The sequence below is a fragment of the Carcharhinus amblyrhynchos genome, chromosome 25 (assembly GCF_965287045.1).
Source record: "Carcharhinus amblyrhynchos chromosome 25, sCarAmb.v2.hapA, whole genome shotgun sequence".
In the NCBI taxonomy this organism is placed as follows: domain Eukaryota; kingdom Metazoa; phylum Chordata; class Chondrichthyes; order Carcharhiniformes; family Carcharhinidae; genus Carcharhinus; species Carcharhinus amblyrhynchos.
In genome coordinates, this window is record NC_137348.1 from 28,985,163 (window position 1) to 29,009,446 (window position 24,284).

General features: G+C 43.5%; 1 protein-coding gene across 1 annotated transcript in view; it reads left to right on the forward strand.

The window, feature by feature from the left end:
* The window catches only part of cacna1ba (calcium channel, voltage-dependent, N type, alpha 1B subunit, a), a 621,447-nt gene extending 597,695 nt beyond the window's left edge, over positions 1-23,752 (forward strand). Inside the window, exons 40-46 of the mRNA XM_080212160.1 lie at positions 201-310; positions 3,800-3,930; positions 8,799-8,928; positions 11,950-12,057; positions 16,790-17,006; positions 19,120-19,343; positions 22,835-23,752. Coding sequence (XP_080068286.1) covers positions 201-310; positions 3,800-3,930; positions 8,799-8,928; positions 11,950-12,057; positions 16,790-17,006; positions 19,120-19,343; positions 22,835-23,401 — 1,487 coding nt within the window. The 3' untranslated portion in view covers positions 23,402-23,752. The remainder of the gene's footprint in view (positions 1-200; positions 311-3,799; positions 3,931-8,798; positions 8,929-11,949; positions 12,058-16,789; positions 17,007-19,119; positions 19,344-22,834) is intronic.
* The last annotated feature ends 532 nt before the right edge of the window (positions 23,753-24,284 follow it).

Genomic DNA, 24,284 nt, shown 5'->3' on the forward strand with positions numbered 1-24,284 from the left:
AAATGTTTGCAGTGCGCAGTAGCTCAAATACAGGAGAAAGAAACAGTTGCAGAGGATAAGAGTTCCCCACAAAGCTCTTTCTTTCCTTCAATAGTCCCGATTGAGAAGGACTGCCCATTGAGATTCACTGTGTTGGAAGGGGCAAGGCTGCAAGACTGGGGAGGGCTTTCACATCTTGCTTGCTTTCTTTCTTTCTGCAGCCACCGAGTTGACAGTGGGGAAAGTCTATGCAGCTCTGATGATTTTTGATTACTACAAGCAGAACAAAAGTAAAAGGATTCAGCAGCAGCAGCCTGGCGGCTTGTCACAGGTAACTAGAAAGACTGAGCCATGAACCAACACCATGATTATTCCCCTGCTGTTTCATAGTCGCACACAGTGGTTAGCACTGCTGCCTCACAGCGCCAGGGACCTGGATTCGATTCCCGGCTTGGGTCACTGTCTGTATGGAGTTTGCACGATCTCCCCGTGTCTGCATGGGATTCCTCCCACAGTCTGAAAAACGTGCTGGTTAGGTGCATTGGCCACACTAAATTCTCCCTCAATGTACCTGAACAGATGCCAGACTCTGGCGACTAGAGGATTTTCACAGTAACTTCATTGCAGTGTTAATGTAAGTCTTACTTGTGACACTAATAAACAAATATTAAAACTTAAACCTTAAAATTTCCATAATAGAGAGTTCCCTAAACATCTTATACAGCTTTTAAAAATAAGATTTTACATATTCCAGAATGTACTGGGTATTTAGCTTCTCGCTGGCTCTCATTGAGTTTTTGACATTTGTTAACTTCTCATTCTGTTAGCTGTTTAATGAGATCTTTAGCTCCATGGAGATGAATTTGGTCATAGTTATTCCATCCCAACAGCCTCAGCAGTGAACTCCACCAATGACATGTAAAGTTGTTTGGTCACTATGCGATTTACATGAATGTTCGGTTCTTGTGATCACCATACAATGTTTGATGTCTTAACTGCTCAAGCTCTATCATTTTAGACTACTTTGCATTGATTACTGCAATTACTGCAACTGTACAACATCTGTTTCAAATCCTTTCTAAGAAGAAATCTGTAACAAACGTTGAGTCTGACTTTGTGTGCAAGTGTGTATATGTATATTTGTGTATGCTTGTAGTACTCTCCGACATTGGGACAGTTTTGTTTTCCAGAGCAGGAGGGTACTTATTGAGGGCAACTTTCATCTACGTTATTCGAGTGAAAAGCTGGCAAAGTGCACTGCCTGCCCATTGTAAAACCTGCCTGACTTTTAGCCCAGTGAAATCAGCGGGTTGAAAATCAGGCAGATAACCACCCAGGCAGTGAGGTTTAAATGGAAAACTCCAGCTTGTTTCTGAAACAGGGGAATGAGCAAGTGACAGGAGTGGGTTAGTCCTTGATAGGTATATTCTGGAGGGAGTGCGTCATTGAGCCAAAAGGCTCCAAATGATCTTTCGTTATTTTGCCCTTGCATCCCAAAGTAAAAAAGAATTTCCTTTCCCGGTTTTTGGGATAAATTTTGAACAATTAAGAGGTTTGTGTTTGAGACAAATGCTTAAGAGCGGTAAGGAGCCTGGAGGCTGCTGCTGCTTTCAGGTACAGGGCTGGATTTTTGTTTGGCTGTTTGTGGAAGTGTTACTAATTTTAGAAAACAACATCTGATATTGTTTTTTTTCCTCCATCACTGCCCAGTGGTAGGGCCCTGGGAGCTAGCCACCTTAAAACTTTTTTTCACCATGATCTGGATGGAGTTAGATAGCATACACGGGTGTAGTTTGTGAATCGTGTAAATGGCCCAACTTATTTTGCAACCCAAGAATGAAAATTTAGCCCATAATCTCCATCCAGTGTTCGCAATGCAATATTTTCTTAGATTATTCATTCTGTACTTTGTCTCCCTTTGGTTTTAACTCCCCTGCTAGTTACTATATGCCAATAAGGGTATTGGAAGGCTAACTGCCAGGACCCTACCGTTGGGCAGAGGTGGAGAAAAGACAATATCAGATGTTATTTTCTAAAATTAGTAATATTTGCACACATTTCTGTTGGGAAAAGGGACCTGCTTCACAATGGAGGCCTCAACATGTGTTAGTAGCAAAGCTGAGGAATCACATTTCCCACATTGGATACCACAAAGCAAAAAGTCCATTGCAACCATTAGACCACTATTATAGAAACCCCACGGTGCAGAAGGAGGATATTCAGCCCATCGAGTCTGCACCAACTCTCCGACAGAGCATCTTTCCCAGCCCCATCTTCCCCGTCCTATCCCTGTAACCCCACACACTTACCAAGCTAATCCCCTAACCTACACATCTCGGGTCACTAAGGGGCAATTTAGCACGGCCAATCCACCCAACATGCACATCTTTGGACTATGGGAGGAAACCGGAGAACACGAAGGGAAGCTACACAGACATGGGGAGAATGTGCAAACTCCACACAAAGTCACCCGAAGCTGGAGTCAGCTGGGTCCCTGGTGCTGTGAGACAGTTGTGTTAGCTGCTGTGCCACTGGGCCATCCACTAGGGAAAATAAAATCCAGCTTCCAGGAGATCACAAAAGACTTGACCCTTATCACAAGGACAATAAAGTGCATAAATTTATTTCTATCCCTCAGTTAAAATACATGAACATTTCATAATTGCTTACGTATCATTATAAGGCAGGTGTAAAATAAAGTGCCTGTTCTAAGTATAGGTTAGAAAAACCTGTAAATCCATTTCACTAGTTGCCATCCCATCTGTACACTGGTTGGCCTCTTGATTGTATAGATGTAGGTTTGGTTGCTTTAGGAGGACTGCTGGGTGGGTCATTTCCACCAACTCCCCACTGGAAGGAAGATTGATGTGTGTTCAGTGAATGAATGTGCCAATGGGACAACTAAGCACAAGGCTAAGAGTAGCAATGTGCAGGCTGCTTGTGCTGTCAGTGGCAGGAGCATAAATGATAACTCCAGTGTGGAGTGAACTTGTACTTGTTTATATTTTCAGTGAAACTCTCGTCATTGGGTTGCGACAGTAACCTATTGCTTCAGTGCAAGCATGCGTACATCACTTCCTTCACCATTTTATGTCCTTCTCTCTCGTACCTGTATCAAATTCTCTTTTCTTCCTTTTTGCATGAGTTTTGTCCTGCCCGAGATGCTTATACCTCCACCTGCATTTCACCATCCTCCCCCCCTCTGGCCGATACCAGTCCTCTGCTCTCCTCAACACTTTCCTTCCTCTGTTGAGCTGCTTCCTTTCAGACTGCCAATAGCTACCATGATGAAACTGAGGCCTGTTATTGAGTACAGTGTCACACGGTTCCTATCAGGTCTGCAGTACTCTTGTTTGGATTCACAGACAGATATTTGCCTAAAATGAACAGAAAAGATTTCTCTCAAGTTAATTTTCCCTTCAAATTTTTGATATGAAAACCCCGTAATTGAGCACAAGGGGAACTAAGTTGGAAAGTACTGATTCCCTCTAAAATAAGTCACCACGTGTCTGCTGACGAGGTAACCCATTTTCTGTTATGCAATCAGTGCTGTGCAGTGGTGCAACTTTTCAGTAAATTACCATTTTGCCATTTTTTTTCTGCATTGAAGGGCTTAAAAAAAGCTCAGAAGAGGAGTACGGCATTTATAACACAGAATAATATGGCCTTTCCATGCAATTGGAATTACCCAGCAGTGGGGTCCACCAACGAAACAGTCTCCTCAGAATTTTTGCCTTTGATTTTGCTTGTACCTTTTCTTTTGGTTTGCATCCATAAGTCCCTTTCATTCCAGACCTGCAATGTATTATATTTCACACAGACTCGAACATCGTTCTTTCAGCGTATGGTGGGAGCTTTGACGCCCACACAAGAAGAGCCCCCCTCCCTTAACAACACCAAGTCCATCTCTCACCCAGTGAACAAGAATGCACTCAACAATGGTGGCAACATGTGAGTATTTGAAATTTCTTTTCAATGTCTTGATGTTTCTCTGATTTGCTCAGCACTGCCACCTCTGTTTACAGAATGAATGACCAGGGAAAGGGTATCCATTCACTCAGGAGACGACTGGATACTCTGGGGAGATTGATGGATATGGTGAGAAGGTGCTGGGTAGATTCACTCAGAGCAGTTCACCATGTTGGACCAAATGGCTTTTACTTGTTCTGGAAATGATTGTTGTTCCTCTAATTGGCGAGAGACGAGTTATGCACCAACTCTTGTTGCGCTGGGCACAACAGTTATAGCTTTGCTGTCGCGCTTTGTTGCTTTGTGCAGTTTTTTTTTCCAAGGAAGAGTCTTTGTGGAGCTGCAATTTACATGCTTCGAATTTGAAATGTTAAGTTTCACTCTCAACGTTAGCAGTGGTTAGTGCTGCTGCCTCACAGTTCCAGGGATCCAGGTTTGAATCCCTGCTTGGGTCACTGTCTGTGGAGTCTGCATGTTCTCCCCGTGTCTGCATGGGTTTCTTCCCACAATCCAAAAGGCATACTGGTTAGGTGCATTGTCCATGCTAAATTCTCCCTCAGTTTATTCAAACAGGTGTCAGAGTGTGACAAAGTGGGGATTTTCACAGTAACTTCATTGCAGTGTTAATGTAAGCTTACTTGTGACACTAACTCTTAAACCAAGTTGAAGCATCAGACAAGGTAAAAATGTAGTCTACTGCACAGAAACAGGCCCTTCAGCCTAACTCTTCCATGCCAACCAGGTTTCCTCAACTGGAAGGGTGCAGAGGAGGTTTACCAGGATGTTGCCTGGTATGGAGGGGAGGTCCTACGAGGAGAGACTGAGGGATTTGAGGTTGTTTTCATTAGAAAGAAGGCGGCTGCGAGGGGACCTTATTGAAACATATAAGATGATCAGAGGTTTGGATAGGGTGGACAGTGATAGCCTTTTTCCTCGGATGGAGAAAGCTAGCACGAGGGGGCTTAGCTGTAAATTAAGGGGTGGTAGTTATAGGACGGATGTCAGGGGTAGGTTCTTTACCCAGAGGGTGGTGAGGGATTGGAATGCCCTGCCTGCTCAGTTGTGGATGCGCGTAGTTTGGGGGCGTTTAAGAGATCCGTGGATAGGTCCGTGGTTCTGTATCACGGTCTGCCCCAAGACTATTGTTACTGTTCAATACATGCATTGGGATTCTTATAGTTCCACGCACTATTAGATTATCAACAGCCTCACAAATAGGACTGAAGCCACGAGCACGCTACGCAAGCCTGATGCTGAAGAGGGTGCATCAAAGACATCATGTTGATAATGGCTATCCTGATCAGATCATCTCAGGCTGTATATTACACAAACTCGTGAATGGGCCTAAAGCCGTCACTTTGGGCACTAAAGTGCCCAATCTACCTGAGATTATCCTGGGAGGGTAAGGTATCTCAAACTTGAGCAACAGGTGATGCTGTTTCACACAACTACCATTCAGCAGCAATGTGAGTGGTATTTGCCACTGCCATCAAGCCTCACAGACTATCGCACAGATGAGAATATGGTAGATGAATTTCAGTGCCAGTGTGATGCTAGGTATGTAGGCTGTACATCCCAAAGACTGGCGGATCACACTAGACAACCTGTCCCTTCTGCTGTTCATAGTGGGCACAGTGCAGACCGTATCTAACCAAACTGTGCTTGCACAACTCAAATCACCGTGCCCCAACATGAGATGTGGTTCTGAGATTGGACAACATTTGCTAAAAAATCCTCAGCATGCCAAGAATTGCACTGACGACCAATTTAAGATTTTTAGTCAGGCTCGCAGTGTGGCGCACATGCATCCACTGGAAGCTACATATTAATATACAGGCCCTGTCCTTTGCAGGAAATGCACATATGTTGTATCTATCATTTTCAATTAAACAAAATAAGTGACAGCCGTTTGCTGGTTCATTCCTCAGGGCAATGCTTTGACCAATGTCAAGCTGCCTGGTTTAAATTTCAAACAATATTTGGTATTTTACTATCAGTCACCATCAACTAGTGCATTCTCCATGGCAACACCTCTACCAATCAGAATCGATTTGTCAACCAACCAGCACTCTCGTCACATACAATGTTTCTCCTGACATTGGTACCCTTGCCAATTGTCCTGCTAAGTGCAAAACAAAAAGCTTCAACCAGGATTCAGGAACTTTATGTCACAAGCAATATACTGTTGCTGGTGATATATATTTACTGATGCAACTTTTAATATTGTACCAGAACAATGATTGGCTACAAGTTTTGAATTGTAACATTTTGATCAATGCTATTTTCCATGTGAGTTATAACCATCCTATAAGAAATAGGAACAGGAATAGGCCATTCAGCCCCTCCAACCTGCTCCACCATTCAATAGGATCATTATTGATCTGACATTCTGCATACCCATTTTCTTGTCCTTTTCCCATAACCCCTGATTCCCTTACTGATAAAAATCTATCAATCTCAGCCTTAAATATACACAAGGACTCTGCCCCCAGGGCTCTCTGTGGCAAGGAGTTCGAAAGATACTCAATCCTCAGAGAAGAAATTCCTCCTCATCTTGGTCTTAAATTGGTGACCCTTTATTCTGAGGCTTTGCCCTCTGGTCCTAGACTCTCCCATGAGGGGAAAACATCCTCTCAGCATTTACCCTGTCAAGTCCCATAAGAATCCTACATATTTCAACGAGATCACCTCTAATTCTTCTAAATTCCAATGACCGGCAGCCTGTTTTTCTCTTCAGAAAGAACTCTTCAAATGCAGGTGATAAAAATATAACAAAATTTATTCCAGCTTATAAATCAAAGAAACTTCATTACTCCAAACTTGGGGCCTTGCCTTAGGCCATTCCAAGTTCCCCACAATTCCAAACAGGTTCTTATTTATAGTGAGTTAGGCAAGTCAGCTGACCATCACATCATTCTGTAATTGTTTCCATGGGTTACTGGGTCAGCTGAGCTTTGCGGCTTATTACTATTGGTCACATTACATCCAATACAAAGTTGTCACCGGGTACATTCTAACATGTATAACCTTTTGGTTTTCAGTGGTAATCAGGATTCAGGCCACTTATTTATGACAGTTTATTTGTTTTTATGTACAAATTGAGTTCTGTGGATTGGCAGCAGCCAAATGGAATACTGTCTATCCAAGTGTTTTTCTCAGATCTCTAATGTTGTTTTACTCTTGCTGCTGGTAAAAACATTGGCAGACAACAGCGATGGTAATTAGACCTGATATCTACTAATGGCAATTGTTTCACTAAGAATGTGGGTTCTTTCCCATTTAGCACAACCAGAATCAATGCGCTGAACCTTAACTTCTACAAAAAAATGGCTGGCTCAGGGTCATGAGATGTTGAAATACAAAATAGCTGAAACAAGAATCCAATGTGCCTTCTGTTTGTAACAAAGATGGGAAAGAGACAGGTGATCAATCCCCTCACACAAAGTGAGTTGGTCATTTGAATGATATAATAAGGCAGCCTCCCTTCATAGAATCCCTACAGTGCAGTCTGCACTGACTACAATCCCACCCAGGCCTTATCCCCACAACCCCACATATTTATCCTGCTAATCCTCCTAACACTGAGGGGCAATTTAACATGGCCAATCCACCTAACCTGCACATCTTTGGACTGTGGGAGGAAACTCGAGCACCTGGAGGAAACCCACACAGATACGTGGAAAATCACACAGGCAGCGACCTGAGGCCAGAATTGAACCTGGGTCCTTGGCGCTGTGAGACAGCAGTGCTAACCACTGTGCTAGCGTGTCGCCCTTCATTTTAGCAGTCATTCTATTCTCAACTAATTTAGGCTGAATCCACAAGTGAGTTGTCTTTACAGCACTGCTTGTGGGCCAGGAGGAGCAGGAGTTTCGTTCCTCCACAATCAACAAGCTATCAAGTTAATTCCTTGCCTCCCACATCCCCTGTCAACCTAAGCAACCTGTTGGCTCCCTCATTCCTAACATAAGAGCCCCATCTCCTCATCACACACTCCCACCGGACCTCACAATCTCACTTATTTTCTCAATTGTGATGTAGAAAGAGGCCCAGCCTGTGGAGGCTGCTGTGGGCGAGAACCAAACAGAAAAAAGCCATCTCTCAGCCGTTGCTTCTCTCGAACACCATCCCCCAGCTCCAAATGCAGACTGATATTGTTGGATGAGTTTGCCCAGAAGAATTAATCATTCTTTTAAGAGTAACATTTTTTGACTTCTTTCACATTGGATGCAAAGCACTTTCACATTAATCTACTTTGATACCCAGTTTCACAAATTTGACATTCGTTGGAGCATGTTAGTTGAATGGCCTCAATGATATTTAAGAGATCCATGTCTTCATGTCAAATGTTAATCCTTTTGCCGATCGTGACTCAATGTCGTAAATCATGTGAAAACAATTCATTGCCTTCCTAGTGCGCCCAAGATATTGCAGAAAAATTGATGACAGGTCTTTTCAAGCAAGGTTGAAGACATTACTTAGTGAACCGCTACATATTTTTATTGCAATAGCACTGTGGGTTTAAATTTGAATGTGTCGTTCAAATACCAAACACCCTTTCACAACCAAACCCACTTCTATTCTGATTCTAAACAGCCAGTTATTAACATAGCCCCTATGTCTCTTTGCAACAATTATATTTCTTTTGATAGAACATATAAGCTCCATGATTACCGTTCATCAAAGCTGAGTATTTTGACTCTGAGAATTATGCATAATAATATGTGTGTCCCTGTCATATTTATCTCAGAAATGCCTGGAGATTAGTTCCCAGTCAAGTTATAACAGACAGCATGTATATTTTTGACAGTGTGGGTTGTTCTGTAATAATTATATTTTCTGTCATTTAGTTTGTATCAAGGCGGCCTCAAAGAATCTTCACCCTGGTTGCGGGCCCAGGAGGCATTTAATGAGGCTAAGCTGCGAATGCCAGAACGTAGTCAGGCGGATGAAGTCCCAGTTACCCAAAGCAGCCCTCAGGTACGAATTTAATATTTAACGTGCAGGAGAGAATTTCATAACACAGTTAATAATTCCCGGTGACAACTGTGAGTGAACGTGGCTGACATTACATCTAAAGCTTATACTCGCTTACTGTTCGATTTGATTCTGAAAGGTGCATCTTGTGTACGTAATGCACGTGACTAGAGAATAAGATGCAATATTCTGTGAGGCTAATGCGGAAGGAGCCTGCATTGTTACATAAAGGGGATCGAAAATGGTCTGTTTTTTTTTTGCTGAGTCAATATTCAGCACTATAGAAATCTAGGCTATACGTTTTGTCTAGAGAGAGGTCCATTGATCATGATTTTTCCTCCTCCCCCGCATGCCCTGCCAACCTCTTGTGCACTGTATGATTCTATGATTGCCTAATTAACATAATCAAGTCACTTGTGCTACTAAAGCACCTTTATCCTTATTACAAATTCTTGCATGCTCTTCTCTATTCTGCACCATTTTCCTATAATCTAGCCTCTAACCTCTGCATGTTTTGAGATTGTCCAACTGTACATTCCCATTCCCTCCACTATAAGGGTGGCACAGTGGTTAGCACTGCTGCCTCACAGCGCCAGGGACCCAGGTTCAGTTCCCGCCTCGGGTTGCTGTCAGTGTGGAGTTTGCACTTTCTCCCCACGTCTACGAGGGTTTTCTCCCACAGCCTAAAGATATGCGGGTTAGATTGATTTGCTATGCTAAATTGACCCTTAGTGTCAGGGCGATTAGCAGGTTAAATATGTGGTGTTACGAAAATAGGGCCTGAGTGGGATTGTGGTTGGTGCAGACTCGATGGGCTGAATGGCCTTCTTGTGCACTGTAGGGGTTCTATGATATCATCACTGGTGGAGCCTTCATCCGTTTCACTTCAGTTGTTACTGACTCTCTTCTTAACCATCTCCCCTTTTGCAAATAGTAGGAAAAGGGAATCTATCACTTGTACCTGACCTGGTCTACGTATGACTCCAGTCTCGCATGCCATGATTGACTCTTACTGCCCTCAGCAGAATTCAGGAAACTGCTTTGTTGAAGCTGTACACATCACAAGAGAAAATAAAACTCCTTTCCACCATCCCTATTTCTAACCAGCTCCTATTGCGAAGTAGCTTGATAAAAGGCACCATGTGAGGCAAGTATGGTGTTATCCTCTACTTTCAGATGCTTGCTTGGGAGAAATGGTGGAATACTGCTAACGTCATGGGACTCGTAATCCAGAGGCCCAGGCTAATGCCGAGGTTGCAGGTTCAAATCCCACCACAGCAGCTGATGGAATTTTAACTTGATGGTGGCCATTGTCAACTGCCATCAAAACCCATCTGGTTCAGTGACGTCCTTTAGGGAAGGAAATCTACCATACTTACCCAGTCTGGCCTACTTGTGAATCCAGGCCCACAGCAGACTCTCAGATGTTCAATTCAAGGCCAGGTGGTGAAGACAAGTTAAGTCGGGTCAGAGATTGGAGGAAGATTCGACTGTCGGCGCAGTCAGGGGTTAAGGGATGTTTCAGGACCATCAGTTGTAAAGTCACCCAGAAGTTAGTCCAGAATGTTTCTGTCAAACATTTCTTGGGTAACTATCCAAGTGAGTAAGTTGGAACTTTCCAAAGTCTCAAGAGTTGAAGACTTTTGCAGAGGATTCCAGGAAATAGGGGATTTGCCCATCGGAAATTCAAACTTTCTGGACAGTTCCCATGAACACATTGCATTGGAACTTCCGTTAGTTCCTGAACAAATCTTGGGGACCTGGATTCACAAGTAGGCCAGACTGGGTAAGTATGGCAGATTTCTTTCCCTAAAGGACATCATTGAACCAGATGGGTTTTGATGGCAGTTGATAATGGCCACCATTAAGTTAAAATTCCATCAGCTGCCGTGATGGGATTTGAACACGCAACCTTGGCATTAGCCTGGGCCTCTGGATTGTGAGTCCCATGACATTAGCAGTATTCCACCATCTCTCCCAAGCAAGTAACTGGGCAATTCCTTTTGTTTCCATTTCTTGCATGTTTCTGCTTCATTTCTCCCTCGTTTTTGCTTTCAGACAGCAGCACGCCGCCTAAAAGCAAAAACCATGGTAAGAAGAGAAACATAGGGAGTGATCTGTTCAAGCCATGGTCCTGCTACAGCTAAATTGGAGAATTTGGCAGCCAGCCAACCAAATTGCCATTCACTGCGATGGGATGGGAAAATCTCGCTGTGGTGAATTGTGATAAGATTCCAGACATTATTTTTGACCTTGGAAAACTGACTTGTGCGTCATTCATAGAATCATAGAATCCCTACAGTGTGGAAGGAAGCCATTCAGCCCATTGAGTCTGCACCAACAACAACCTACCTAGGCCCTATCCCTGTGACCCCACATATTTGCCCCGCTAATCCCTCTAACCTACACATCCCGAGACACTAAGGGGCAATTTATCATGGCCAATGCACCTAACCTACACATCTCTGGAGCACACCATTCAATCTCTCCTGTCTTTTAATCTATCACTGTGGGTGAGGTCAGAGAATTCCAGCCTACATCTCTAACTTCCCCAGATCTGATGAAAGGCTCTTGACCTGAAATATTGGCTGGGATTCTCTGAACTAGTCTGTGGCTGGGATTCTCGGATCCCGCTGCTCTGAAAGGCGATTTGGCTGAGCGCCAAATTCTCCCTTCTCATGGGCGGCGGTTGGGGGGGTTGGTGGGGAGTAGGAATTCAGAGAACTCCCGCCGCTAACTCTATTTCTGTTTCTGTAGCTGCTGCCTGACCAGAAAAGCCTTTTCTGCTTTTAGCTCAGATTTCCAGCCTTGGCAGTACTGCTTTTTCGAAGGAAGCACCTTGTTGGTGTTTGTCATTGAGAAGTTAAAAAAGATTCGCATGAAATAATGAACATCACCAGCTTTAATTATTGACTTGTGTCGATTGCGAACGTGCTTAAGCAGATCTTTAACCTCAGTATACAGCGAAACTATGGTAAATTGAATTGAATGCAAAAGAGTTGATATCCCTTTGCTCTTGCATAGGCTGTCGAGATGAGAGAGATGGGGTATGATGTGAATCAGGTCGACCAGCCGGGTTTGGAGAGTCAAGGACGTGCAGCATCAATGCCTCGGTTGACTGCAGAAACCCAGGTAAGAGTTTCACAAAAGAAAACCCAGAAGCGTACATTAAGGTTTCAAATGATGCCAATGTGCTTGGAGTGTTTTGACATCAGTGCAGAGGCTACATGAATTCCCACTCTGAGAGATGTTGAACAGAGATGAGATAGTTACAAAGTGCCATGGGATTTAGACAAGTCTATGGACAAAACCATGAGAAGAAGCACATTGATGTGGCGATGCCAGCGTCAGACTGGGGTGAGCACAGTAAGAAGTCTCACAACCCCAGGTTAAAGTCCAATAGGTTTATTTGGAATCATGAGCTTTCAGAGCGCTGCTGCTCCTTCCTCAGGTGAGTGGATGTAGGAGCAGCACTCTGAAAGCTCATAATTCCAAATAAACCTGCTGGACTTTAACAAAGTGTTGTGAGACTTACCGTGCCCACCCCAGTCCAACGCCGGCATCTCCGCATCATGAGAGATGTTGAGCAGAGCTGAGATAGTCACAAAATGCCTTAGGTTTTAGACAAGTCTACAGAGTGAACCCTGGGAAGATGGACATTAAATATGGGAGTAACCAAAGAGAAAACAATGAACCTTGTGAAATCCGACTAAGATTAAATTGGTATCTCCTTTCACCACAGTCTGAGAGCAAGGACAACTAAATAATTAACCGTTCAATTTCTGTGTAAAATATACTGTTTGCTATGTTCTTAGGGTGGCACGGTAGCACAGTGGTTAGCACTGCTGCTTCACAGCTCCAGGGACCTGGGTTCGATTCCCGGCTTGGGTCGCTGTCTGTGTGGAGATTGCACATTCTCCTCGTGTCTGCGTGGGTTTCCTCCCACAGTCCAAAGATGTGCAGGTTAGGTTGATTGGCCATGCTAAAAAATTGCCCCTTGGTGTGCTGAGATGCATAGGTTAGAGGGATTAGTGAGTAAAATATGTAGGGATATGGGGGTAGGGCCTGGGTGGGATTGTGTTCGGTGTGGACTCGATGGGCCGAAGGGGTTCTATGATTCTGTCCTGTTTATCGGTTAGACTTTGTTTCTTACAAATTTTTGTTGGACACCTTTAAAAAAAAATGCCCTTACAGTTCATTATACTTTCATATTATTGCTGAACAGTGTTGAACTGAATTTAAATAATGGTGGCACAGAGGTTAGCACTGCTGTCTCACATCACCAGGGACCCAGGTTCAATTCCAATCTTGGGTCCATGTCTGTGTGAAGTTAACACATTTTTTTCGTGTCTGCGAGGGTTTCCTCTGGGTGCCCCAATTTCCTCCCATACTCCAAAGATGTGCGGGTTAGGTTGATTGGACAGGCTACATTGCTCCTTGGGGATTTGAAGAATAAATATTTGGGATTACAGAGAAAAGGCCTGGGTTGGTAGGCTCAATGGGCTGAATAGCTTCCTTCTGCGCTGTAGGGATTCTATGATAGTGCTATTTCATAATAATAATAGAGCTAATCCACTGGAAGTACTCACAGTTCAAGAAATCATTTTCAGTCAGCTTAGTGAAACACTGTTATTTAGGCAGTTATGTCTAATTTGCTGAAAACCACTTCAAAACATAGCATTGAGCGTTCATGTAAGTTAACCTGACAAGTGTAAAGTTGAACTGCAATCAGGAATGAGAGGTAATCATTCAGTAGAAATGAAGCCAAAGAGAACCAGAATCATTTACACGTTTCCATTCAACCCTGCAAACCTCCAAAAAATGAAAAGAAATCTCTTAACTCTTCTACTTGCGATGAAGCTCGTACTCTGTTCAGTGTACTTACCAGGACTCAGTGGGCAGAATTTTCCCCTCCCGCCCACCATAGGAATCATAGCGGGCAGGACACAAACCGTGCAAAGATCCCATTGACCTCTGGTGGGATTTTCCGGTCTTGGGGCCAGCGCAGCCAGATAATCCCACCCAGTGTCTTATGTTTCCCGATGCAATTGGTATTTTCCCAGACCTGTTCATTTTACAATTACAAATCATTAACGCTGAGATTTATAGTCAGTCTCCATTCCTGTGTGAAAGTTTAACGTACGTCCTGGATACCATTCATTGTGTTTGGAGCGATGGTTGTATTTTTTGGCTGGTTGAAACTGTCAATCACAGTATCCGTTGCTTGTTCATTTCTCCAGACTGGTAATATATATTTGATGTAACCGAAAACAATCATGCAATTATTAATTGTTTTGAGCTCAATTGCTGTGACATTTCATAATTTTTGTGCTTTGTCTTTCTCATCCTAACCAACATTTGATTCATCAATCCTTCCCCTCACTCCTTAATCCAACTTCTCACTTCATCGACTTGTCTTTTCTCTGTTTTGTTCTCCTATCGATTTTCTCCATCAATACTGAAACTTCCTCTGCGCCTACTTCTGTGTGGTATCTGGCCATCCTGGGTTGATCTGTTTTTGCTTTCATAAATATCTGGTGATTTGGTTTGCGATGCTTTTTCTCTGTTTCCACCTGACCTCCCGTCTAACCCTTCCTAACCTCACCCGACCCTGTGCTATGGGCTGCTTCATTGTGTCGTCTTACTCGACGCTTTGCTGAAGAAATCATCTCGATCATCTGGGAGTGTCCTTGCAGTATGTAACTTGTATTATGTCCACTTTTATTTTACTTCGGTCTTTTGATCGCTGTGCGTATAAATGAAACCCCATTTAGACTTGTTCGTCTGGGAATGCTGGACTTCATTTCAACATGGTGTCTGGCCCAGTCCTGTAACTGCGTTTGAAGCTTCAGGCACTGGTAGCAGCTCCTGAAGAATGTGTTGAGTTCAAGAAACTTGTAACTGTGCCACTGAGAAGCTGCTACATCTTAAAGAGAAGTGCTGCCAGGCCTTACCTCCATTTTATTAACAAGATTTACGCTGTGGTTACTCCTAATTTGCATGCATGAAGTCAAAAATGATCATAGGGCTTAGGAGTAGGCCAGTCAGCCCTCCAAGCCTGTTCCGCCATTCAATAAAATCATGGCTGATCTGGTAGTGGACTCAACTCCACTTTCTTGTCTGTCCCCCAGTAGTTCTTTACTCCCTTGTCTATTATTTCTACAAAGAAGTCAAAGGGTGGTTTATCAGCTAAGGTCTTCTATTTCTCCGTTGACTGCAGTTAATCAGGTTATTTTGTACAGGAGCTCCTTGGATTTACTGCTAATCATCAATTCCATTGTAGACTGCTAGGTCTATAGTTGCCATTGTTTATGTTGGCTTTCTTTTTGAATATAGGCACTGTTTTGGTTCATGTGAAATATTCTGTACTATCACAGTGTTCAATAACTCTTGGTAATGCCCTACAGATCTGATCCCGAGTCTCTAACAGCGCTCTGGGATAAATACCATCTACCCATTTGCCTTGAGCCCACTTGACCAGTCTCAGAGTTTAATCTCATTTGGGACCAAGTATCATTTTTACTTGGATTCTTTTGTTTGTAGTGTGTTGCTCAAGTCCACTAATATATAACATTCAGTGTACATAGTATTCAAAAACAGACAAAAGATTCTATTCAGAATGAGAGTACTGATAATGAAAAAAAAGTGCAAAAGTCCAGTTCAGAATGCATCAATTCAGGAAGTGAATTCTGAGACATCTTAATCTTTTATAAAAACTACTTTAGTTTTGCTTGCATATATTTCTGTGATATTTACATGCTTCCTCATCCCGTCTTAAGCTAGCAACTTATAGTTAATTGGATATGCTCGAACTATAATATTAATGCATATGTTTTAGTGATATCAGCAACCAAACATAAGGAAAAATTGGTGGAATAGGCCAAAAGGAAAATATGCAATCAAGAAATCTTTTGGTTATAAAAATTGTCTCGTTTCCATGAATTGCAAATTGCGCATTGTGGGTAGAATCTTACCAAAAACTTGTTTTGTTTTCCCTTTTGGAACATTTTTTCAGAAACAAAAGAGTAGAAATTTCAAACTCTTCCCCCAAAAGGCTGTGGATCTTGGCAGATTTGGAGTTGTAAAGAATGAGAGAGATTTTTTTTCAGTAAAGTCAACAAGGGCTATGGATCGAAGTGACCAAGAGAAAAGAGTGGGGTGGCACAGTGGTTAACACGGCAACCTCACAGCAGCAGGGACCCAGGTTCAATTCCTGGTTTGGATCACTGTGTGGAGTTTGCACCTTCTCCCTGTGTCTGCATGGGTTTCTGCCAAGTGCTCCGGTTTCCTCCCACAGTCTGAAAGACGTGCTGGTTAGGTGCATTGGCCACACTAAATTCTCCCTCGGTGTACCTAAACAGGTGCCGGAATGTGTTGACTGGGGGATTTTCACAGTAACTTCATTGCAGTATTAATGTAAACCTACTTGTGACATTAATAACACATAAATAAAAATGGATTTCAAGTACATGTCAGCCACAATGGAATTGAATGGTGGAGCACGCCTGAGGAGCTAAGTGGGTAGAATTGAAAGGCTGAGTCCTATTCCTAATGTTATACTGGAAGTTTTCCTCTCATCAGTATCTCTATGAAGAAGTTAATGTGATTAATGATGCCGTAACACAAAGCAATCGAAGGTCAACCAGCATATACTCTATTATAAAGTGTGCTTGCTCGCGCTTATTGAATGGTGTTTGAGTCGACATAAATAATAATTTTGTGTTTCTTAATAACTTCTTTAGTATTAAAAACCATGCTTAATAATGTGACATTAAGAAATTAGCAGAATAAAATGGAACGAATATAACTGCAGTGTACTCAGACCTTCTAACTTTCTCGGGTGTTGTGTCCCTTTTTTGTGCAGCCAATTCCAGACACAAGCCCCATGAAGCGTTCCATCTCTACGCTGACCCCACAACGCTCTCATGGGATGCATCTGCCCGATTACTCTCTGGAGCGCGTTATCCCGGAGCGAGTTCCTCACCATCACCACCACCATCAGCATCGCTGTCATCGGAGAAAAGAGAAGAAGCAGCGGTCGCTTGAGAGGTCTCCCAGCAGACATGCTGACGGAGAAACAGGTAACAAGCTGGGATCACCTTAGGATCAGGGAGTTGGGAATGATAAGATGTCTGACATTTGACAATTTATGGACTTCTTTGGGGGGCCTCATTTATAATTTGTTTCCTGACTCTTGTGTTCGTCAAAGGCGAGAGGTGTTAATACTGTGGAATGGGGCAGTTTATCTTGTCAGCACCCCAGATGTTTGCATCAAGCATTTTTGACTGATATTGTACTTTTTGATGGAGAAGAAAATTCAGTTTGTTTTGTTCTGGAGGCACAGTGGTTTCCTTGGTTTTATTTTCCTCTATTTTGGATGCTCATGCTGAAATTAATTAAAAGTTTTACGATCACATCAATGTGTCTGACTAGAAATGTAATATATTCCACCTGATAGAAGTGTATAAAATAATGAAAGGCACGGATAGGCTTGACAGTCAGAATCTTTTTCCCAGAATTGGAATGTCTAATAGTAGAAGGCATGTACTTAAGGTGAGAGGGACAAAGTTCAAAGGAGATTTGAGGGACAAGGCATTTACACAGGTACATGTCTGCAACGCGCTGCCAGGGGTGGTGGTGGAGGCAGATACGATAGGGTAGTTTAAGGGGCCTTTAGATTAGCAATATGAATATGCAAGGAATCGAGGGACATGGACCAAGGGCAAGCAGAAGGGATTGGTTTCATTTGGCGTTATGTTCGGCACAATATGGTGGGGCAAAGGGCTTATTCCTATGCTGTGCTGGTCTATGTTTCAGGTTCAGAGTATGTCCGACACACTAGATCTAAGCAAGCTAAATAAACAAATTCTAAAAGTGAAGTAATCTATGTAAAATATATCTGACAGCTGTCTAAGAATGCTTTGATGTGGATAATGCTATTATCAAAATCATATTAACTTAGAGTGACAAGCTGTGAAGGTTGACATTGTGCTTTCAATTGCAAATATGAACAAGCTATTTATTATCCATGACTTCAAAAAACAACCTTACCTACGCACTGCAATGTGGACAAGTTGGATATAAGTCCCCACCAGTCTCCCCCATTTTACACTTGGGAGCCCCCAGTTTCCTGCATCATTACATGGAGGTCCTGAATGAAAGCTGTGCATTTCCACTTCCATGGGAGAAGACTCGCAGAAATGATAAAGTGGAAAGTGTAGCACAATTTTCCTGCTCCCTTGGAGCATCATTGTCTAGAATGGTGTTACCATCACTGAATCCCTCACTGTCAACATCCTTCGGGTTACCATTGGCCAGAAACTCAACTGGATAGTAACACAGTTGCTACAAGAGCAGGTCAGAGGCTAGGAATACTGCAGCGAGTAACTCACTTCCTGACTCTCCAAAGCCTATCCACCATCTACAAGGCACAAGTCAAAAATGTGATGGAATAGTCCCCACTTGCCTGGATGGGTGCAGGTCCAACAACACTCAAGAAGCTTGACAATATCCAGGATAAAACAGCCTGCTTGATTGGCATCACATCTACAAACATCCACTCCCTCCACCACCGACACTCAGTAGCAGCAGTATGTACTGTCTACAAGATGCGCTACAACAATTCACCAAAGATTCTTAGACAGCGCCTTCCAAACCCATGACCACTTCCACCTAGAAGGATAAGGGCAGCAGATACAAGGGGTGACCATGACCTGCAAGTTCCCCTCCAAGTCACTCATCTTGACGTGGAAATATATCACTATTCCTTTGCAGTCGCTGGGTCAAAATCCTGGGATTCTCTCCCTAATGGCATTATGGGTCAACCTACAGCACGCGGATTCAAGAAGGCAGCTCACCACCACCTTCTCAAGGGCAACTAGGGATGGGTAATAAATGCTGGCCAGCCAGCGACATGCACGTTCCATGAATGAATTATTTTTTAAATTGTTGGGAAAGGCCTTTGGAGCAGGGTGCCTCCTGGATAAGACTGGAGCAACGGACCATAGGAAAGGGAATAAATAAACTAATGCAAAATGGTTTTCTGCCAGCTGAAAAATGCCCTTCATCTGCAAGAATAATAGTGCTGTTTTCAGCATCATAATTCAGTATGAGTAGCATACTAGATCAATAAATGGTCTCTTATTAAAAATGGAAGAATATCTATCAACTCTTATCCGATGTTGTTCCCTACAGACCAAACAGATGACCTCAGTTCTGCAGCTCGTCAAAAGGTCCAAACGTCAAAGGAGCGCGTGCGAGGTAGGTCACAGGAGAGGAAATCTCCATCCTCCAATGAGAAGCAGCGTTACTACTCCTGCGACCGATATGGAAGTCAGGAGGTGCCGCAGCCCAAATCAACTGACGAGAGCCGGTCGACATCTCCGAGCGCAGTCCCAGATCATGGCCTCCACAGACAGGTGAGAATAACTCAGCATGTGCCAGCTGGAGCTTATGGGCAACTGTAAATTCTAATAAAACTTTAACTTACTGATGGTGGGAGGGGGAGAGATTACTTGTTGAAATCAACTGTTAGAAGTTAAAATTTATTTTGTTGTTGACAGATTTTTATAGCTGGAATTTTACCGCCATGTCTGCCCCAGAATCGGGATGATTTTTGTTTAGTACCCTGTTTTTTTTTTTAGGGACACATTAGGAGTGTTAAACAAAAGATAGCTTTAAAGTAATTCAGTAAGAGAATGGGGATAGGAGATTCTCTGGCCCGTCCACGACGTGTTTCTCAGCAGTGGGAGGTGCCGTGTTCTGGCAGTGGGAATCTCTGTTCCCACCTCTGGCAATGGGATTTCCCATTGACTGCACCTTACACAGCATGGAAAGCCACAGCAGATGTGCACTGTTGGTGGGACCAGAAGATCCTGGCGACATGAACAGCCAGAAAATTCCAGCGAATATATATTTAACATAAATCTTATAAATGATTATCATTTATTGCCTAAAGTCTAAAATAATCTCTATCAGTCAGGGTGCAGTTAAGAGGAATAGTAGACAAGTTACACTCAATCTATATTGGTCAGATCACACTTGGTGTACTGCACACAGTTATTTAAGTGTTTATCTTTTATATTTTGTGCTTTCAGTACCTAAGTTACAATGGAACAATAAGTATTTTTTAAATTCTACTTCCAGCCCAATTAACATTAAAATGGGTGGCACGGTGGTTAGCACTGCTGCCTCACAGCGTGAGGGACCCAGGTTTGATTCCCGGCTTGGGTCACTGTCTGTATCGAGACTGCATGTTCTCCCTGTGTCTGCGTGGGTTTCCTCTGGGTGCTCCAGTTTCCACACACAGTCCAAAGATATGCAGGTTAGGTGAATTGACCATGCCAAATTCTCGCTGAGTGAACCCGAACTGGTGCCAGAGTGTGACGACTAGGGAATTTTCACTGCAGTGCTAATGTAAGCCTACTTGTGACATTAATAAACTTTAAAACGTGTGAACTTTAATTTTCCAATACCAGATTGGCCCTTTCTATTTTTCTATTGTATTTTTGCGCGTGCAAAATATTTTCCTCTTCTCTTTCCCTGTGTCAGTTATGTGCTGCTTATTTAGCTATCCTGATTTGCCGCAACAACTTAAAATTCTTCTACTGGAATATTTCAACACTTTCCTTATCGGTATTCCACGTTCTGCCTTTGATGAGTTTAAGCACATCCAAAACTCAACTGCCCATATTTTAACTTGCACCAAGTTTCATCCCAGTCCTTCTCCTCTGCCCGTTGACCTGCTTTGTCTCACGGTCAAGCAATGTCATGATCTCCTCCCTGTTTTCGAATCCCTCCATGGCCTCGTTCCTATCTGTCTGCATTATTTCCTCCAGCCCCTCAACCCTCCAAGATATCTGCACTCAATGTAGTATCCGTCTTGTAACTCTCTTCTGAACTGCCACCAACACAATCACATCCTCCTTTAAATATGGAGACCAAAACTGCACGCAGTGTTTTTATTTTGTTCATTTAATGGATGTGGGCGGCATTCATTGCCCGTCCCTAACTGCCCTCCATTCCAGTGGCCATTTGAGAGTCAATCACATTTCTGTGGCTCTGGAGTCACATGTATCTAGAATCGTAGAAATCATTGAAACCCTACAGTACAGAAAGAGGCCACTTGGCCCATCAAATCTGCACTGACCACAATCCCACTCAGGCCCTATCCCCATAACCCTACATATTTTAACCATTAATCCCTCTAACCTATGCATCTTAGGACACTAAGGGGCAATTTTATCATGGCCAATCAACCTAACATCTTTGGACTGTGGGAGAAAACTGCAGCACCCGGAGGAAACCCACACAGACACAAGGAGAATGTGCAAACTCCACACAGACAGTGACCCAAGCCGGGAATCGAACCCGGGTCCCTGGAACTGTGAAGCAGCAGTGCTAACCGCTGTGCTGCCGTGCTGCCCAATAAGTAAATAAACTTCAAAACTTGTGAACTTTAACTTTCCGTGTAGGCCAGACCAGGTAAGAACGACAGATTTCCTTCCCTAAAGGACACTAGTGAACAAGATGGGTTTTTCCCGACAATCGACAATGGTTTCATTGTCATCGTTAAACTTTTTAATTCCAGATTTTTTTATTGAATTCAAACTTCACCATCAGCCGTGGCAGGATTTGAACCTGGGTCCATTGATGGCGCTCTGGGTCTCTGTCCAGTGATAATACCACTATGCCACTGCCTCCCCCGTTGGCCAAGTGATCTCACCAATTTCCAGTCTTCACCTGGTTTAAGTTTAGGAGAAAATTCTCAATCGCAAAGGATGCTCATTGATTGAATTCATGTTGCGATCAAAGGATTATTGCGATTGGAAAAGTAGAGTTGAGGTACAGGATTGAGCAGGATCCTATTAAATGGCAGAACAGGATTGTGGAACCGTACGACTTAGTCCTGATGTGAATTCTTATGTTTCTTACATCATTCTGCAGTACACGTGCCTCTATATTCATTAATGTGTAACATGTACACCTTACTTAAATTCACAGTCGTGTTTTTTTCATGAATGTACACAGGTAGTGTGACATGTTAAGGCATCTGTCTTTACCATTTTCCCTCAGTGTTGCACAGAAAATAATGCACTATGTTTTAGCAACTTCCATCTAATGGCAAAGCACCAGAGGCCCAGCTTCAATTCCGGCCTTGGATGACAGTCTGCGTGGAATCTACACGTCCTCCCCATGCCTGTGCGGGTTTCCTCTGGGTGCTCCGGTTTCCTCCCAAGTCCAAAGATGTGTAGATTAATTTAGTTGGATTGTCACTGGACAGTTTAGTTGGGTTGGCCATGCTAAATTGCCCCTTAATGTCCCAAGATGAGTAGGTTAGATGGATTAGCCAGGGGGTTACAGGGATAGGGCAGAGGAGAGGACCTCGGTAAGGTACTCTGTCAGAGCGTTAATGCAGACTCGGTAGGCTGAACAGCCTCCTTCTGCACTGAAGGGATTCTGTTCTATGATTCTATTGAAAATGACCTTGTTAATGATTTAAACGTATCAACCATTCATTCAGATTGTCATCAATTAATATTCTTTAAATACTGCAGCAATGAAACCTCTTATGTTCCCTCAGCTTCCTGCCTCTGCACTCTTCCTATTTACCAGCCTCTTTATGGGTTTATCTTGTATACTTAGTGCTTAATACTGCTAATTATCTACCTACTTTTTCCAGAATTGATTTTGCCACTCATGATAATCATTTTTCCCCCAATTCTCTCTGCATCTTTGTGTATTTTGCCTCATACTTTACTTTCTCTTTTTGGTGCGCGTCTGCCCATTTCACCTTATTTCTTCTTTCACGTGACCTCTGTGTCCTTTTCTGTTGACGTTTTCCTTTTGTTGTTTCTCCGTGCGTCTGTTCTTTTGTTTTTTGAATTGCTTTGTTCCAATTTTCATCCAGGGCAGTGGTTCGGTTAACGGCAGCCCCCTGCAGTCCGTCTCTGGCGCGAGCACCCCGTGTCGTGGTCGACGGCAGCTGCCGCAGACACCTCTAACACCGCGCCCCAGCGTCACCTACAAAACTGCAAACTCCTCTCCGACTCAGTTTAGCAACCTGCACGGCGTCTTACCCCCGACTCCCCCAGGGAGGCTCAGCCGCGGGCGATCAGAGCACAACACTCTGCTGCGCAGCGAGTCCCAGAACCACCCTTACGCCAGCGGCGAGGGCAGACAACCGACGGTGATGCGCATCGGATCGGACCCTTACTTGGGGCACCGTGAAAGTTGCAACAGCGATGGCGGGGGGCAGACCCTGCCGGAAGAAACTCTGACCTTCGAGGTGGCTGTGGCCGCCACCACGGGCAGGTCCCCCAGGACGTCTTGCGTCTCGTCCTTTGCGTCTCAGTCTCACCAAAGCCGCAGAGTCCCGAACGGTTACCACTGCAACCTGGGCATGAGCATGGGCCCTGGGACGGGAGCAGGAGAGCGGAAATATTATCGCGAGACAGACGAAGACGATTGGTGCTAGCGTGCCGGTCGAGCGAGACTCTTACAGATTATGCATTAATAACGATGAGTTTTATCATCTGCAGGGTGTTCTGTCAGAGCTCGAGAGTGTATATTAAGTAATATGCAGCATTCACGGGGATTTTGAAACTGGAAGTTGTTCCAGAAATCTAATTTTCTTTTTAAAAAAAAGAATTGCTTCAGCTTGTTTTTGCACTGAATTTGCAAGTGAAAAAAAAAACCCTCACTTGAAGTGAATAAAACAAAAGACTGTTTCATTCTAGAAAACATCTGTTTTTCTATATCTCTCCCCACATTGGCTATTTCAGAAAACAACGGATGCCAAATTTATTTACAAATGTATACTTTAACCAGTAAGGGGGGGGGACAAAAACCTCCCGATGAAATACAGTAGCCTGCTATTGTGACCCACTGGGAGGGGGTGGGGGTGGGGGCAAGAGGCGAATGAGATTGCCTCTTTATGAAGTAGGTTGTGAGAAGCTGGTTCTACTTTCATCGCAGACTTTGAATACCAGAGGTAGGGGGGTGGGGGGGATGTTGAATAAGATATTTTAATGCATATCGAGAGACTAACGCAAGACAGCAAAACCTTTCAAATGTAGGACTTTGATGTGTTGATAACAGATAAACATGTCTTGAATGGAGCCAGTAAACAAATTTCTCCTCTTGCACTGCACTATGTCTCCGCATGTCTCTGCATTGTTCTCATCTGCACCAAGAACTTCTGCAACATGTTCCGTTTTAAGTTGACGGCACCTTCAGATCCGGAGGCCTTCCTCAGCGTCGTTTGCTTTTCACGCTCTGTTTTTTTTAAAAAAAAAGTTTTTGGCGATTCTTTTAAACTTTTTTTTTTCCTTTCCTTTCGTTGTGTCGCTCTTCTTCAC